The 18,938-nt window shown below is 35.1% G+C and overlaps 2 protein-coding genes across 2 annotated transcripts; both read right to left on the reverse strand.

The window, feature by feature from the left end:
- Positions 1-599: 599 nt before the first annotated feature.
- On the reverse strand, positions 600-3,278 carry LOC111018496 (protein MARD1). Its single transcript, XM_022294605.2, has 2 exons — positions 2,092-3,278; positions 600-1,025 (listed from the first exon to the last, which is right to left on the reverse strand). The coding sequence occupies exons 1-2, from the start codon at positions 2,811-2,813 to the stop codon at positions 950-952; spliced, it is 798 nt and encodes a 265-aa protein (XP_022150297.1). The 5' UTR covers positions 2,814-3,278; the 3' UTR covers positions 600-949.
- A 4,915-nt stretch (positions 3,279-8,193) lies between these two features.
- Positions 8,194-12,914, reverse strand: TRM82 (Transducin/WD40 repeat-like superfamily protein). The gene is made up of 10 exons (XM_022294602.2): positions 12,711-12,914; positions 12,384-12,548; positions 11,836-12,019; positions 10,485-10,541; positions 10,331-10,401; positions 10,129-10,207; positions 9,980-10,039; positions 9,275-9,375; positions 9,121-9,181; positions 8,194-8,843 (listed from the first exon to the last, which is right to left on the reverse strand). The coding sequence occupies exons 1-10, from the start codon at positions 12,842-12,844 to the stop codon at positions 8,454-8,456; spliced, it is 1,302 nt and encodes a 433-aa protein (XP_022150294.1). The 5' UTR covers positions 12,845-12,914; the 3' UTR covers positions 8,194-8,453.
- Positions 12,915-18,938: the final 6,024 nt, after the last annotated feature.

The raw sequence follows: 18,938 nt of genomic DNA on the forward strand, positions 1-18,938 counted from the left end.
GGTCGACCCGTGTCTGCTCGACGTCGAGGTGTCGTTAGCCAATGGTCGAGAACCCTCCTTTGGTTCTCCTCGACTTTTGTGCAGCCTAATCCAAACCTGTCCTATCTCAACCCTCGAGCTGACGTTAGGCCCACGACGAAATACATTGATCCTACAGTCCAAATCTCCTTAGCACATTAGGATTCGACCTCTATAATTCCTAAATGGATTAGGATCTGACTCCTATAAATAAGAGGGTGAACCAAACCCTAAGGGTGAGGTAGAATATGCTCAAGTCCCTACTATTTGCTACGCCTAAATATCCTACTCTCCATACTCGACTACTCCTATTCTGACTTAACCATCGGAGCATGTGTGTAAGAGCCACACTAGTCTTAGTACTATTGTGTTTTGCAAGTCTCGTCGATCCCTTTATTCTAGAATATTGGTACAAATTTAACGAAATCTCATAGGTTAAATTTCTGCATCAACGCCAGTAAAAACAAAAAAAACAAAATAGAGAAATGAGAAAGAAAGCAAAGGAATCTTATTCCCCAATGCAATAAAAAAATCATTTGGTCCAAAAAGCATATTTATATGCATAATCATTAAAGTGAAAATAGACAAAAGTTTGGCTTGCTTTCAATTCCACATCATCAATTATTTAAAAAATAATAATAACAAAAATAAATGGCTACCTCAAAAGAAGGAATAGATGTCCGATGACTACTCAACTACACTTATACTTATGTTGATAAAAAAGTCCCAAAATTTTTAATAAAATCCGAAGCGGAAATATATTAGTCCACATATTTGGAAATATTTTATCATCTCTCTACAAACACAACTCTCTCTTATCTCTATCTGCATGAGAGAGAGGGAAAAAAACCCCAAAAAGACAAGAAAAAAAAAACTCCATCAATATTGTGAAAATGGTGCAATGGAAGAAGAAGGCAGAGGTTGAAGATGATCATGAAGAATCCTCCTCTTCATCCAAAAGCATTTCTTGGTACCGACATTCATTGCTGCAAAAAGCTTTCTCTCCTCTGCAACAAAAATGGCACAAAATTTTATCAACTTTATTTGTCACACCAGTAATTAATAATCATTCAGAAAATAAAAATTAAAAAAAAAAACAAACATTTATTTCATTAAACATGGTAGAGGGTAATGTTTTTGGCTTTTATTTTTGGTTTATAAAAGAAAGGAAAGAATTTGGTAATCCTTTCTCTTTCTTGTTTTTCATTTTTAAGAAGCCTTCTCTGGATTATTTTGATATAATAGTTTTGATTATTGTATTTTTAAAAATGAAGTTTTACCTAAAACATTGATTCTTTTAATTTAAAATTTTTAAGAGAGATGACCCAACACATTTCTATTTTTATAGTTTAATAAAAATGAAAAAAAAATCTCATTTTTCCTTGTTTCTATTTTAAATAAATATTTTTGTTTTCAAAATTGTATAAAAAATTTTAAAACTAAATTTATTTTTTTTCTAAAATATAGATGAAAGTGTTACTTTATCATTTTTAATTTAAAATATATAATATAAAAAAAATTAAATATTTAATTTGAAAAATTGAGACATGAAACAATATGTTACAATCTTTTTAAGTAAAAAAAAAAAAAAACAAACAACAACCACAGTCATCCTATCTAATTTTGTTTCTCTTAATTAAAAATGAAGAATTGAGATAGCAAAAATTAAAAATTAAAAATAAATTACAAGATCAACCTTCACCAGCAAAAATAAAAACAAAAACAGTACTTTTTAGATTGAAATAGACACTTCTTATCTACTAAATTGTTCTTTAATTGACGAAACAATAGAACTTTTTTTCACGACTTTTTTATTTTTAGGGTGGTTTTGTATTACCGTCAAATTGGAGTATGATTCAAATTATTTAATTTTTTGCTACATTTAAAAATACAATAAAATAGTATATAAACACCTAGACAAATAATTACTTACTTTCTATAGTTGAAAATTTCACGACTCATCGTAATAAACTTTTTCAGAATTGAATATAAGCGTTTTGAATTGAGTGGCAGAGTGGGAGGAGGTCGAATAAACTAAAATTAAGAAATAAAACGTTACGGAACGGGTCTAACCTGTAAATATAGATGTCATTGGTTTGTTGAAGATGGTTCTTACAAGTGTAGCAGAAGCTAAGGAATGCGTTCTTGTTCTTGGCAACCGCCATGGATTTCTGAGACCCAGAATCCACAAAGCTCTTCGTATTCACCACACAGTTATCAAATATATGAGTAATTTTGGCGTTAGCCCCATGGGTTCTCACGCATGTGTATTCCTCACAAACTTCCATCTCCTTCACCGTCATCAACCCACCAAAATTCCAACAAAATTCCTCTGTTTTCTCTGCACACCCGCCGCGCACGGCGGCTTCCGGCGCCGGAGGAGGAATTTGGACCCGAAGCTTAGCACTGAAGATCACGCTCTTGCTGGGTTTCGAATCGTTCTTCTCCTCGATCAGAGCCAGCCCAATGGGCTCTGAAATTTTCTGTTTGTTTCCCGAGAAAATGGATTTGGGGGAATTGGGTGGTGGGGGTAATTTTGATTTGTCGTGTGAAAAGGGATTTTGGAGAGAGAAAAATGGATTGGAATCAAGAACAGAGGTGGGGCTGATGAGAGAGTGATCAATTTGTGGGGTTTCGGAGAATCCCATGGCTGCAAGAGCTCTGAATCTGGGGGAACCGAACAGGGGATTTGGAACTGGTTTTGTGTATGAATTTGAAGAAGAAGAAGATTGAGAAGTGTGATCCGCCATTAAAGCTTGCTTCCCAGTTACAGCTCTGGATCTGTTCCTCAGCATATTTCTTGACAAATCAAATCGAAAGAATCAGATCTTGCAGACTCAAAAAAACAAAAACAAAAAAAAAATTGATGAAATAAGGCAAAATCTTGAGAAATTAGCTTCTGGGTTTGGATTGGGGAAGTGGGAATTTGAAAAGAAAAAATAGAAGTGGAAAAAAAAGAGGGAGAAATTTTTGGTGTTGGAATTGGATCTATTGAGAAGGTTTAGAAATGGCTGCTAAACTTCAGTAGCTTCCATGGCTGCTTCCCAAAGCGGTGGAAGAAGACAAGAAAACCACCGTTGATCAAAACCAATCATGATGATGATGATGGATCGGACGGCGTGGAAGCCATGTGATGATGCGCATGGATTCAAGAAATGGTCTGAGCATTTACAGAGGAACAAAGGAATGAAGAGAAAAAAAAAAGCTCTCTCTCTCTCTCTGGTTCTTTTGGGAGATGAAAAAAAAAACAAATAAGTTTTTTGGGATTTGGAGGGGAGAGACGATGTTTTAAAATAAAATATTTAGATGTTTATAAGTCACTGTCACTATTAAATTTTTTTTTTTACAAGTATAATAGAAAAATGTGAAAATAGATATTTTCAAACTCTATCAACTTTTTTTTACCATAGTAGGAAGATAGATACTGATCAATAACATGTAATAAACATGGTAACACAGCTGTTGTTTCTAAAATGCGTTAAAAAAGACAGTAAAAAACAAATCATGGGCACCAAAAATTCAGTTGCTTGGATTGGAGCAAGAACATCCAAAAAAATCTCCAAAAATTTCTCCTTTTTTCACTCCAAAAACAAGTTGTAATCAATTTTGGTGTTTTTTTCTTTAAGACAAATTTTGGTGTTATTAATGGACAAATTATGACTAATTCAAATAACAGACAAAACCTTATCGTCTCATCCAGCTAACTTCTATTTACTTTTTGATGCGGTCGATCTATTTATGTCAATCTCATTGATAATATCTTCTTCAAAATACCTATTTTAGTTTTCGAACTTCTTAGGAAATAACTCTCTTTATCTTTATTGTTATTTTTTCGTCGATTCATATTTAGCAAATAGATATATGACGTGGCTTTAAATATATTAAAACTACATAGACCAACTGAGATTTGAATTAGGTGGTGTGGAGGTATTGATTTTTATGTATGACCTAAATATTAGAGGTTTAATTACAATAATTATAATTGTGTTACACACGGTAAGAAAATGAAGAGATTTTCTATAGCAAAATAACATAAAGATGATCAAAATCAACCTAAACATAGCTCAATTGATTAAAGCATAAAATAATCATTTGCAATATCACCCACGGTTAATGAACTAAAAAGAACAAATAGTTATCCAAATAATTAGTTTTAAAAGTCTCGGAGTTAAAATTAACATTTTAAAACTTCAAGAATTCTAAAAATTGAATGAAAATAGATTTAAATATTTTCTTTTAGAGAAAAGAACATAATTTTATTAAACACTTGACATATAAGTAAATAAGTAACCCGTATTTATGTCGATAATATCAAACCAATTAAACTATACTCAAGTCATCGGACCGTACAATGTTATGAAACCAACTTAATTTGGATTTGTCTCAAATTTATAGAAAAGTACAATATTTTATCACTATTATTATTTTATTTTTATTTTTTTCTCTCTATCTTAAATGGTGGGGTTTTGTCGTGTAGTGTGACAGCTTATTCTCATGCTTATATCACGTGAAGCTCTGTCGTTACTCACTTTTAGCCTTTTAGGATTAGGAAGAGAATATATATTTTTTAATGTGGATGAAAATATTGACATCTTAATTTTATTAAAAAATCGAATATTTCTTAAAAATAATAAAAATAAAAATACGTACAAATTAATTAAATTTGCAAATAAGAATTTCTCTTCTTAAATAAGTTTTAAATTTTTTACTTTTTTCAATATTCATAAATATCCCGATCATATTATACACACATCAACTAATCTAACGGGATAATCGTCTCATTCTACTACATTTGATTGTTAAAGAAACTTATAAAATATTAAATCGTAGTTAGATGGCCATAATAATTTCAACTTATTCCTCTAAATTCTTTAGAATTTACGTCTGTCTCTTTGTATCAATAAGCCAACTCATAATGGTTATTAATATTAGTTTTAAATTGTGATGTCAATGAAAATGTCGAAATTTTAATTTGATAGAAATATCAATAAAATGTTGATGTAAATAGATATTTAAAAAACTCGTAACAAACATTTAAATTAATGAATAAGCCACTCTCGTTTTTTAGATAAATTAAAAATTATTAATATTAATATTATATCTATACAGTGATATTAGGTTGATAATTTTTTTATTTTGTCAATTTTTTTTATTACTATGAAAATATCAATTCACTTGTAATATGAATAAATATTGACATATCTACGGAAATTTAATACCTCGATTACTTATATATTAATAATTTGTTGATATTTTTAATATTTTTTATTTTTTTAATAATAGAATGAAACGTTGATTCATCTCTTTTACGTTGATATCGATAAAAAAAATATTAATGCACCGATAAAAATTTAATATCTTATGATTATTAGGAATATTTTCTGGTTAATGTCTGAACCTCTGACTACTCAGGCAAAGAACGTGAGAATGAAGGACACGCACTTATAGATTTGGATAATGCAATGCTTTTTTTTTCTTTATTCTTTATAAATTAATAATTTAAATATTGTTTTGTTAATTCCCTCAATTTTAGTTAATTTTTTATTTCACCCCTCGTACTTTCGAAACATATATTTTGATATATGTATTTTTAAAAGTGATAATTTTGGTCTTTAATCTTCATTTTTATCTCATTTATTTCGATTATAATTTTAGTATCACATCTTATTCACTAAATTTTTTAAAATCTAGTCATAGAATTGTATAATTTGTATTAAAATTGTTGCTAAATTAGTTCTTTATGGAGTTCAAAATAGAATTATGATGATTAAAGTAAATTAAAATTGAAACAATAAAACTCAAAATAGATCGTATCAAAATAATATTAAAGTATAAATTAGTTTGGTAATAAGCCAACAAGCAAACTTTCAGCTCTCTCTCTCTTTCTTTTTTTTCTCACTCACACTTTCAAGCATTGGAAGTTGTAATTGGCCATTCGAATTTGTTTTTCAGATTCAGTGAATATGCATTCAGATAGATTTATTTTTTTTTTAAATTATATTTTTTTATTATGTGCATGGAAATCTTAAAACAACATTTGTATGTTTTTATAGGCTTCATATTTTGAATTTGAAAAATTATATTTTATATAAAAATTTTGATAAATATATTATTTCATGTTATAAACTCATTTCATTTTTGTTAAAATAAAAATTGATAAATTATAATATATTGTGAATTATAAAATATTGTACCTACAAAATTTATAACAAAAATGTTAATAAATTAATTAATATTATTTTAGATGGAATTAAAGATTTAATTGACAACTACCTAGTGTACAAATATATTACTAAACAAAACAATCTATTCAATTTCAAATCTGCTACCAAATACATATTTGAAAAATACTAAAAATAAATAATACAACTCTATTTTTTATTGAATCCTTGTTAGATTTTTATTTTCAGATAAACCAAGTGCACCATAATTTGTCAGAAGTTAAAATCTAAATCCTTTGTAGGTTATTGAATTCTCTTGAAAGGTCTATTTTAATCTTATCCTACTTTTGTCTATAAATTTCTAAATATCTATTTTTGTTTTTCCATAGAAAAAAAAACTACATATATCAAATCGTTAATCTTCAATTGTGTGCTAAATTTATTAAAATCCTCAATTTTACCCTTAATATATTAACCACCCATCAACCTTTTCTTAACAAACTCTAACTATTTTGGTAAGTTGAAGAACCTAATCGAAAATCTTCAATACATTACCGATAAATTTTAAAATTTAAAAAATTAAAAGTCAAATTGAGAATTATCTAATAGATTAGGTACCAATCGGTATACTTAATTAACTATTTTGGTTTTTGCATTTTTTTTTGGTTAATTATATTTAATAGATGGATAGTATGGATTTTGGGTATGGGTGGCATAACGATAGAAAATATTAAGATTATTTTTTTTTATGGTGCTCGAAGACTAAATTATATATTTGAAAAGTTTAAGGGACTAGACTTTTCAGATGTAGATACTAAAATGTAACAGATTTAAAATTTTAAAGACTAAAATATAATTAGATCTATATAAAGTTATTTAAAAATTTAAAAATGAGTAATAAAAAATTTTATCTCTCTTTTGTGTTTTATTTTTTCTTTTTTCTTTTTGATATTTACGGGTGTCTAGATCTACTTGCATGCACCTCGACTAATATCACCAGATAGCCGTCTAATCTACAAAATGTGGGTTATCTAACCAATTGAACTATGAGAGCGTTTGATCTTCCAACAAGAAATGTCTTATTCGACTTTCCACAACCACTTAACTTGCAATAACATTGAACTATTGAGAAAGATCTAAAATAAAATATTCAAAGGTGATCTACAAAATAAAATATTCAAAGGTGTAGCATCAGCCTGACATCACAATCTTGTTAGATAATCTAAATAATTAGAAGCCACTTTTTCTTATAATTTTCAACTTTTATCATATAAGTCCTGTAATCAACTCCGTTAATTTAACGCAGGACATCAAATATCCAAACAAGAATCAAAATCAAGCTCACTTAGTAATCTAAATCTAAATAATACAGCGTTAAATAAGGTTAAGATATGAATCTATTAAACACAAAATTAAAAGTTCATGGACTATAAAAATAAACAAATATTGAAAGTTCAAGAACCGGTTTATAACAACCTTCAAAAACACGAACTCTAAAAGTTCAAATACCAAATTTATAATCCAACCTTTCTTTTTAACTCGATAACATTAACAGTGTTTGGTGAGAGGAAGTATTTAACAAGACCACGTAAAATGGTTAGTAAACGTACGTGTTATGACTTATTAGAGAGGAGAAACAAAAGAGGATGATGATCGTTTTGCCTGTCTTTTTCTCTTTAAATTTCACCCACTCTTGTTTTAATATGTCCTCAACCTCAATTATTGACATCTGATGTAGATTGATCTCAAATCCCACTAATTATTCCTCCAAATCATTACAAACATATAGGCTAATAATTGCATATTTTCTAATTAATGAACTTACCTGACCCTTCAAATTCTGCCCCTTTGCCTGCTTGGAGCTGAGCTGAGGCTGAAATCTTACCCCTGAAGCCATATAACAAACCAATTTAAACATATATTTCATCAAAATTCAGTTTCCATGGATAAAAAGAACCTTCAATCATTTCAGGCCCAGTTTTCATCTATGGGAGAGAGAGAGACCAAACAAGAATTGTGATGGCAGGGCTATTTTGGTCATTTCTTCAAAATAATTGGGGAGTGGACCAACTTACATCCCTATTCCTGATATGGCTTTGACAAAGAAAACTGCGGCTAAAGCACGTCAAGTTTTTCTTGCAGAATAAATTAAAACATTATCACATTAATCTAAGGAACTAAGCGACTCTGTCAAGCTAAAAAATGTTGAAAAAGAGAACTAATTTTACATAGAACAGGCTCCTGTTGCTGATGTGCGAGTGAACTAATACTCCATCATTTTTTAAGTTTTCTATCATTTCTGGTTCTCTTTCTGAAGTCCCGTTTCTCAGTGGAGTACTGTTTTTTAGTCAACAGATTGCTCATTGCAGTCTTAACAGCTTCAGCAGCTGCCAAGAATACTTTTTCATCAAACGACACACCTCCCTGCAATTTTTCAAGTAGCTTCTTTCCACCAGGTATTGCATCATCTTCCAGTACGAATAACTCGTTCCCAGTGGAATAGGGATTATCCTTGTTGAAACCACTGATGACCTTGACACAGGCCAAAGAGGATTGCCCCACGTCATGCAAACTGGAGACACCGGTTACCATCCATAGATATCCAGTCGAGCAACTGCTCGATACGCTAGTGGGGATGAAAGTCTCCTCTCTTGTAGAAACCACCTGTAGTTATCAAAAGTACAACAAATGAATTTAATCTTGGGAAGAATAAAATTAAATAAAATTAGTCAAGGCTGCACATAAGATGATCCAGACACTCCAATATTAAACCAAAAAAAAGATGACATATTACTTCCATCGTCAAAAAGTCTACGGGAAGCGGGGGTGGAGGGCATGAAATCTTGTCATTATATGCCATCCATAAGTTTGTCAAATAATAATCTCGAGAACCCTGTTTCAACAACCTTTGGAATTGCTCAGTTGGCATTAAAGTCCTTACCTTGACTACAGATAGAGTACGATTTGACAGGTCACAGTTCAGCAAAATTATTCCATGCAAGCTACAAAGAGAAATGATAAGGTAAGTTCAATGGTAGGATCCCATTAAAGTAGAAAAAGAAGAGAACAATGAGAAAAAGAAGAGGAAAATTTGCCTTTGAACCGCCACCGCAACAAGGGGACCATCAGCAATTGTGCAGAGACTTGTGACAGCCGAATTGCACCCCTCTCTTTCTTTAGACTCTAAAAGTTCTACCTTCAGTAAATTAGTAAGAGAAATCAAGTAATGAACCAGGTTATCAAAAACTATACCACAAAAGAAAATGATGCATAATTCAATTAACTCTTCTAGTTTCAGAGTAAGAAGTGGACAACCAAAAGATATTTTACACCAATCTATATATGGTATACAATAAACCCTTGTCTAAATTATCAAGTATCTCTTTGCTGTACTTTGGGGTTTGTAGCTTGAAAAGAACAACAGGATTTTCAGTGGTAGAGAGATCGAGGGAGAGGTGTGGGACCTTGTTTGGTTCCATATCACCTTTGGGCCTTGACGTCCAAAGTTATTTTTTTACTTGCACCTTAGGTTTAATCTTGCTTGATTGGAGCTCGTTCTTTTAGTTTGGCTCCTTTTGTTGGGCTGGTTTATTGTATGCCTTTTGTATCCTTTCCTTTTCCTCGATGAAAGCTCGATTTTTCATTCAAATAAAATAAATAACTAAATAAAAAGTATCTTTTCATGGCTTGAGTGTTCATTAATCAAGGTAATAATTTTGAGAGAAAGCCTGGTATTAAATCTGTGATTCTTAGATTCCATTTTCTTAAAACAATTGAAGTGTGGGTTTAGAGGCCAACACCTTATCCCCAATCTCGAAAATATCAAGGAGAGATCCAGAGAGAATATCCCATAAGCGTACCTAAAAAAGCAACAAAATAGGATTATATTTCACATATTGCACCAAAAGCAAATAAGCAGACAATATATGAGTTCATATTAGTGTCTTACAGTTGAATCGCCACTTCCAGAGATAAGAAACCCATGTGGGCACTCCAGATTGGAAATGAAGGCTACGCATGATACAAAGCTGGAGACACATGATGTAAACATATGAATCAAAAACCAAGGAATTGTCACTTAAAAACAGCACCACCATTGACTATCCACTTTAATCTTGTACTATATATAGATTTAGATCATGGAAACTCACTCAGTATGGCCTAGACAAAAACTTTGAATCTCATGAGCTTCATCCACAGGTTTTGTAGGGAACGTTGTAACCTTCAAAAAAGCAAGACCATTCTCAAAAACATTAGTTTCAACTAATTACTGATCATAATTAAATGAGGAGAGAATATGATTACCCGAATTTTAAAATCACGGTCTGCACTAACTAAGAAACGGCCATCCAGTGAGAATTTCTGCAACAATAATGATATTGGTTATGGATGGGGCTGTTAGTAACTTCATAGAAATCATAAGACCAGCAAAACAACAAGAACATTTCCTGCCAGTACAAGTACATCATAGCATCATATAAATTAACCTCATTCTACCTTTTTTTTTTTTTTGGCTTTTGGACATAAAAATGCAAATCTCCAAATCTCCAACACCCATAAACAAATCTATTAAAATCTTCTGGTTATTCTCAACCATATGTCTCATAGAGCATCCAGAGCCCAGGTTCTCCATATAGTAGTCATTGCCTCAAAAGGCTCAAAGTTAGTTCAAATGTACAGTTTCAAAGTAACTCCAAAATAATCCTCGCCCTTATATTGGCCATGAAGCTTACAAGAGACTTCTGTATTTGTTTAAATGTGAAACCCGATCATAAATCAAGAAATTTGAAGCCTTTTTGCAGAAGATGCAGCACTGGCAATGAAGCTACAAGGACGCACTCCTCTAGATGATGTAAAAGAGTCCATCCCCTAAGCCACAAGCACAGAAGCCATAGAAAGAAATCTCATTTATTTTCCTTTTGGATCTATACTTTCAAAACTCTCTCAAGGTACCATCTCTTGTATCTCCATATTAGTACTCGGCAAAAATATTGTCCACTGAATTTACTTTTGAATTCTATCCAAAAAGTATTGTATCAATAAAGATATTATCCTTACAAACTCATGATATTTCTTGCTGGTTACACCCATGACAATTCTCCCCTCAAACAGAGGACAAACAAGCCTTCGTTGACATAATCATTGATCTATCCACTCTCTATCACATCAATAGCTTCATCTATATCCAAGTCAATTATTATATGGACCATAACATTTGTTTGATAAAGCTCATATCATATGGTAAGATAACCAACTATGACCCATCTTTGCTGCACTCTATACAATTCATCTCTCAAATAAAGAAATATTGAGTCTCTCCTCAAATAGGAAGTTGATAACATAGAAATGAGAGGCAGCGACAAAAAATAACATAAAAATTAAAAATTAATTTCTACAATATACATGAGTATGAAAACCCTTATTGACGTTTTTATTAATATTATTAATAAAAATCATAGTATTTGACGCCAAAAAGACATTGTACAAGCTCACGAAATGAGTTCCAGAAATAAAGCAAATAAAAAACAATCACACGGGCACCATAGTGAAAGTTAAAAATAATAAGAAGAAAAAATTAAGAAAAATCTAGTAATACACTCAAGACACCAAACATTGCTAAATGCTGAAACAGGATGGCTAACAGAGAACTGCTTACCAAGCTAGTGATTATACTGCAATAATGTGAAAGCAACGACACAGCCGTCTTGTTGGCAAGAGGTTGATTTTCATCAATCCCTCCATCAAGATCCACAACCCAAATCACCCCAAACTTGTCAGCAAAACAAACATGTAACCCGTCGGGACTAATGGCAGCTGCACTGACTCGTTTTTCAGAACACCTGTCAGGAGAATCATGAAAACTTCAGTATTTCACAAGTAAGACCAATCGATAAAGCAAGCAGCTGGTGTTACAATTTTCCAGATAATCCAGAAGCTACTATACGCTTGCAATTTAGATGCTGAGTACAGTCCCACTTTAAAAACGCAAAAAAATTGAAATTTGTGCAAGATTATGCCGTTAGATGGTGTGCCAATTCATTGAGCAAATATGCACGAGGAAATGCTGAAAGAGTTCACCAATCAAACTACAAATCTACAGCCAATCAATCCCCTCGCTACAAATCTACAGCCAATCAATCCCCTCGCTATAAATCACCCAGGAAAAAAAAAAGGAGAGAGACAGGAGAGGGGAAAAAAACTTACACGTTATAAATGCAGCGCCAAGACTCAGTCGACCAAATCTTAACAGTTTTGTCATCACCAGCGGATACAAAAAGCTGCCCTTTTGAACCATAACAAATAGCTCTAATGGAATCTTTATGATGCTGTTCCCCAGATTCATCGACCAAAGAAACCGGACAATTACCTCTGCAGTTAACTCAGAACAACCCATCAGAGCTAAAACAAAATTAGTACGAAGAGAGTGACTACAATCGTATTGCAAGCGCCAACGCAATTCTATAGGAATAGATTGAGTTTCAAAAGGAAAATAAACAGAAGAATCGAGTTAATCGATCCGAGAAAACTCACACGAGATCGAATACGCGCAGGTCGGACCCAACGGCGACGGCAACAGATTTCTCGGCCGGGTGAACCGCAATTAAGGCCGGAGCAACCTCGACATCTTTGTTGGTATCTCCTTCCTCTACCGGCGTTTCCTCCATTCTTCCGGTGAACTGAAATACGGGCGTTTTCTTGAACTGCAAAATTAGGGTTTTCGTGAGAAAATTTTGGGGGGAATGTTCTATTTCAAACGTTACTTTTACCAAAATACCCTTTGTATATTTTTTTTTATAATGTTTTGTTTTCTAAAGATGACACCATGGAATTTAATTTTAGTTTTAGATAAGTATTTTTTGGCAAGGGTGGATTAAAAATTTTTTTTTTCATCAAGCGATCTCTTCTAGTATAATCATTTCGTGTCTAAAAAATGAGATTCAAATATATTTAGTTTTAAATACTAAGCATTTAGAATTGCATTGTGTTTATTATGGAGTAACGAAAAAAGATGGTGAACAGTTCAACTCAACATTGATGTGATACAATATATAGTTTTCTAACTATTAAGTTAGTTTCTGATTAATGGTGAAAGAACTTTAGATTTGAAAAAAAAAATAGTGAGATAAATACAATTCAAGAATATATTTAGATGGAAGACAAGTCATGAATGAGTCATCTTCCAAATCCCCAAGAGAGGTTAACCTTGAGAGGGAATAACCAATCTAGAGTTCCTCCCAATAGTGTCAACTCACCCAAAGCCCATGTTCAAGGCAATAGACGATACCACAAGGCTTGGTCACAGATAAACTTGGAAGGAATAGACACTAAGGATCTACAAGATTTTCTCGAGAACCAAAAAAGAAAACATGTAACTTGTGAGCATTTAGACTTTTAGAACCTCCTCAACCATCATCGTCAAAATCCCGCAGAGGAGCAACAAGGTGGCACACTTAGTAATCATACTAGCCACCCCGACAAGCCGTCGAATGAAGTAGAACTCTGCAACAAATCGGTCACCCTGTTAGCAGACAATATTATAGTGGTGGCCATACCCCCGAAGTTCAAATGGGCCACCATGAAGCAGTACGATGACACTAAAGATCCATTAGAGCACTTGACACCTTTCGCGCTTGGATGTATCTTCAGAGGGCCCGTGACGAGATAAAATGTTGGTTATTTTCTCTGACCCTTATTGGGTCAGCTAGCACTTGGTATAGGCAACTTAAGAAACGGTCAATAACTTCATTTCATGGATTAACTCGTGTCTTTCTGACGCAGTTTGTAGAAGGACGCGAGCAGAAGAGACCCGCTACCTATCTGTTGACACTCCGCCAAAAGGCCAACAAAAATCTTCGTGAATATATTGTCTGCTTCAATAATAAAGTCCTCAAGATTGAAGGAGGTACTGATGGAACGGCCTTAACCACCATTATGGCCAGACTTCAGGATGATAAATTTATTTAATTCTTTGGAAACAAAACTCCTCCTACCTTTGACGATTTCATTGTCAGAGATTAGAAACACATGCATGCCGGATAATTACTCAATGCTCGAGACAATCCTGGGAATGTCACCCATAGCCCTTAAGTTAAAAGGGATAAGCAAGTCGTTAGACAAAATTCTCAAATAAGACAAAATCTATACTACTACATTAGGACCTTAGGACCTTCAGAGTTCACTATATGCTTTAAGTCGCTCTAACAAACAGAGCCTACGCCAACCACAAAACGATGTGTCAATGATCGCATTTCCCATGCCAACATCCAGGTACATCAGATACTGGTAGATGGAGGCAATTCAGCTGATGTCTTAGCGTTGCAAACCATCCACGCCATGAGTATTGGGCGAGAAAGATTGAGAGTATGCACCACCCCCTTAATGGGATTTGATGGAGAGTGAGTCCATCTGGGAAGCATAAAGCTGCCTGTATCATTTGAAGAAGGTTGTTGCACTCTCAACAGGTTAGTCTGCTTTTTGGTAGTCAATCTAGATTACATATATGATGTTATTTTAGGTCGACCCACCTTGGGAGCTGTCTCAACCACTTTACATCAAGTTATGAAGTTTCTCACCCCTTAGGAGTAGGGAACGTTTGGGGCAAGCAGTGTATCGCCCATGAATGCTACAATATGGCTCTGTGCCCAAACTTGCATCGTCGAACTCCAAGCCACAAGAATCAAGTGTTTACGTTGAAAAAGTAGTGCATCGCCTGAAAATCCTAACGCCCGCTCCATTTAGTCAGGTGGGACCATACTAAAGCACCAGGCAGAAAATCCCAGTAACACTCGAGGGGAACCAACTGAGGTAATAGAATCCATACTTTTGCTATTCGAAGAACAACGTGTCAGGATCGGTACGCATATGGGAACAGAACCCAAGAAAAAGTTAATAGCTCTCATAAGACATAACGCCAACATGTTTACCTGGTCGCACAACGACATGTCCGATATCGACCACTAGGTAGTGTTTTATCAGCTCAATGTGAGTCCGGATGCCAAGCCTGTAGCAAAATCAGGCCATCTTGCTGAAGTAGCAGAGCTCCTTAAAGTAGGATTCATACGCGAGGTATATTACTCGCAGTGGTTGTCCAACATGGTTATGGTAAAGAAACCTAACAGTAAATGGCAAATGTGCATCGACTTCAGATCTTAACAAAGCTTGCCCAAATGATAGTTTTTCCTTACCATGAATAGATCAACTGGTGGACGCCACAACCAACCACGAAATGCTGAGCTTTACGGACGCTTATTCTAGATACAATCAATTGCAAATGCACGGGCCAGATCAGGAGAAGACGTCCTTCATAACAGAGTAAGGACTCTACTGTTATCAAGTCAGGTCTTTCGGCCTCAAGAATACGGGGGTCACTTACCAAAGGTTAATGAATAATATGTTTTCCCTTTGATTGATAGTAATGTGAAAGTTTATGTGGACAATATATTGGTCAAAAGCCGACTCTCGACCCAGCATGGACAGACCTAAAAGAAGCTTCCAACATCCTGCGACAATATCATATGAAACTAAACCCCAACAAATGCATTCTTGGGGTTTCATTAGACAAGTTTTTAGGATACTTGGTTCATCAAAATTGATTGAGTCTAACCCTAACAAAATACAGGCTGTGATAGATATGGCCTCACCAAGAACTTTACGTCAAGACTAGAAGAATTGCAACACTAAATCAGTTCATATCCAGAACCATTAACAAGTGCTTGCCCTTTTTCCCGATTCTTCGAAAAGATTGGTAATTTGAGTGGACCAAGTAGTGCGATACAACTTTCCATAAACTTAAAAAATACCTTAGTGATGCACCCCTCCTTGCAAAGCCTCTTCCAAGTGTGAGTTATCTTTGTACCTAGCTGTCTCATAAACGGTAGTAAGCTCCACATTGGTCAAGGAAGAAAACAAATGCCAGGAACCATATGCTATACTGGCAAGGCTTTGGCTGACGTTGAAACTCGCTGCCCGTACATTCAAAAAGCGGCCCTAGTGCTAATAATAGCAGACTGGCGCCTACGGCGTTATTTCCAGTCTCACACCATGAATGTGTTTACTAATCTTCCATTGAAACATTTTCTCCAGAAGCCTGAAACTTTGCCGGTTGATGAAATAGGCCATGGAATTAGGGGAGTATGACATACGATACAGGCCCCAAACCACCATTAAAGAGTAGGTTGTTGCCGACTTCATTGTTGATTTCACTTCTAACCCTAAGCTTTAAAATGAAAACAACAACCCCAACACTACTAGTGACAGGTCCGCTGACTCCAACCTATGGACCATCCATGTAGATGGATCCTCCAATAGCCAAGGATGTGGAGCATGAGTGGTGTTAATATCACCAATGAAAGAACGAACAGAAATCACCCTCAGATTTGGATTTAAAACCTTTAACAACAAAGTTGAATACGAAGCCTTAATCTTCGGACTCCAAGCAGCACGAGGATAAGGCGTCCAAAATTTGCAGTGATTCCTTGTTGGTCATCAACGAGGATCAGTGGAGAGTATTAAGTAAAAAGAGAGAAGTTAAGTGCCTATAAAGCACAGGTGCAACATTTACTTGTCAATTTTCCAACATGGGATATTCGACAAGTTCTTCCAGCTGAAAATAGAAATCTAAATACCTTAGCTCAACTTGCAACTACTTATCAGACTAACACAGGCCAAACCATACCGGTCGTGTTCGTACCACAATCTAGCATAGGAAAAGCCTTGGATATCCACAATGCGAACACCCCATACCATATCTGACAAGCCTAATCATCAGGTATTTGATCACAGGTGAATTACCTACTAACACGATCGAGGCCAAATGATTACAATGTCAAGTGACCCAGTACACCTCGATTGAGGGAACTTTATATAAGCTAGGATATTCCCAACCACTTCTAAAGTGTTTGGAGGAAGTCGAATATGTAATGCGAGAAATTCATGAAGAAGTCTACGGTAACCATTCGGGAGCATGGTCGTTGGCCCACAAGATCATCTGATAAGGATACTATTGGCCGACACTATGACGAGACACTCAGGTCTATACTCGAACATGTAACCGGTGCCAACAATTTGCACTGATCCCAAGGTTACCTGCTGAACCCCTATTTGTTGTGGTTAGTACTTGGCCCTTTGAAAAATGGGGAATAGATCTTATAAGGTCATCGCCACGCGGGAAAGGTAAACCAAGTATGTCATCGTGGTCGTGGATAATTTTACCAAATAGGTCGAAGTCGAGGCATTAGCTACAATCGCAGAGGTCACAAAATTCGTATGGCAAAACCTTGTGTGTCGGTTTGGCGTCTCTTATGCTATCATCTCAAATAACGGAAAACAATTTTATGACGCTGATTTATGTGACCAACTTAACATTCGACACTTTTAATCCTCCCAGCCCATCCACAGTCCAATGGATAAGTAAAGGTGGTGAACAAAATCATCAAGCATAAGACTTGCCTATAATCCTTAAAAGGAGGTTGGGCCCAAGAATTATCCAGTGTATTGTGGGCCTATCGAACAACAGCCGAAACAACCTGCTGGAGAAGCCCCCTTCTCCTAAGCCTTTGGCGCCGAAGCAGTCATCCCAGTAGAAAAAGACCTTCCGTCATTGCGAGTAGAGGAATATGACCCCATCGTCAACGATGAGAGGCTAAGAAGTTCATTTGGATCTCCTGGACGAGATCCATGAAACCTCTCACTGATACATCTTAGCCCAAAAACAACAGGTTTACAATACTACAACACCAACATTCGACCACGAGTGTTCCAAGAAGGTGATCGGGTACTGCGCAAAGTGGCATAATGTACTAGAGACACTACCAACGGAGTACTTGGACCTAGGGGTGTCATCGGCCGCTTAAATAAGATATAATCGACCGACGAAATGGTCAGTTTGGTCGGTCGATTTTCAACAAAACCGACTATTTTTTTTAATATCAGTGTGTGAACTGTGTGCAAAATCCGAGAGGCGGATCGACGGCTGTAGGATTGGGTTGCGGCGGGGGTTGGATCTCAGCTATGGCTGGGTCACTGTGTAAAGTGACCGATGGACAACGGGCTTTTGAGCGACAGAGATCGACGGCGTCACGACGGCGAGGGCAATGCGACAGAGAAGATGGTGAGTGTAAGTCGTTTGTGGGCGATGCGGCCACGAGGCAGTGGCTGGGAGAGTGTGGATAAGGGAGAGAGATGGAAGGAGGGGAGGCTAACCCTAATTTTATTATACAAGAAGATCAGGTAAAAAGAAAAATATATGAAATGAGAATATGGAAGTAGAAAAATAAGAGAGGAAGAAGATGAAAAGAAGATGAAAAGAAGAAGAAATGAAGAAGAAAGAACGACAGTGAAGTGAAGAGAGAATGGTGAGAGGAAGATTTTGGGAAATGGGAAGAAAGAGGAAGAGATAATAAATGAAAATGTTAGTGATATTGGAAAATGAAGATGAGAGAGGAAAGAAAAATAAATAAATAGAGGGTTGTATGGTTTCGAGAAAACCATGTGCCCCTAGATTTTTCTCCAAACCATCTCGAGGAACACACCATCTTCCTTAATATACATTTATAAAAATGAAAAAGTCGGTTGGTCGATCGGTTTTTCTTCTTCTGAAACCACCGACCGACCGACTGGTCAGTTTTACAAAAGGCAAAACCGACTCCGACCGACCTGCTGTTGAAACCTACCGAACCGACACGGTTCGGTCGATTTCGGTTGGTCGGAGCGGTTTTTCGATGCATGGTGAACACCCCTACTCGGACCCATTTAAGAAGT

Source organism: Momordica charantia, assembly GCF_013281855.1.
Source record: "Momordica charantia cultivar OHB3-1 chromosome 9 unlocalized genomic scaffold, Mcharantia_2.0 BLBB01000009.1, whole genome shotgun sequence".
Classification (NCBI taxonomy): Eukaryota; Viridiplantae; Streptophyta; class Magnoliopsida; order Cucurbitales; family Cucurbitaceae; genus Momordica; species Momordica charantia.

Bases quoted from the DNA above. Each gene is read 5' to 3' on its own strand.
- LOC111018496 (XM_022294605.2), bottom strand. From the start codon at position 2,813: ATGCTGAGGAACAGATCCAGAGCTGTAACTGGGAAGCAAGCTTTAATG. The intron at 1,026-2,091 runs GTTAGACCCGTT...TTTTTGTTGCAG, and splicing joins AATGACATCTATATTTACAG to AGGAGAGAAAGCTTTTTGCA.
- TRM82 (XM_022294602.2), bottom strand. From the start codon at position 12,844: ATGGAGGAAACGCCGGTAGAGGAAGGAGATACCAACAAAGATGTCGAG. The intron at 10,402-10,484 runs GTAATCATATTC...GCTTTTTTGAAG, and splicing joins ACCGTGATTTTAAAATTCGG to GTTACAACGTTCCCTACAAA. The intron at 8,844-9,120 runs GTAAGGACTTTA...TGATAACTACAG, and splicing joins GTACTCTATCTGTAGTCAAG to GTGGTTTCTACAAGAGAGGA.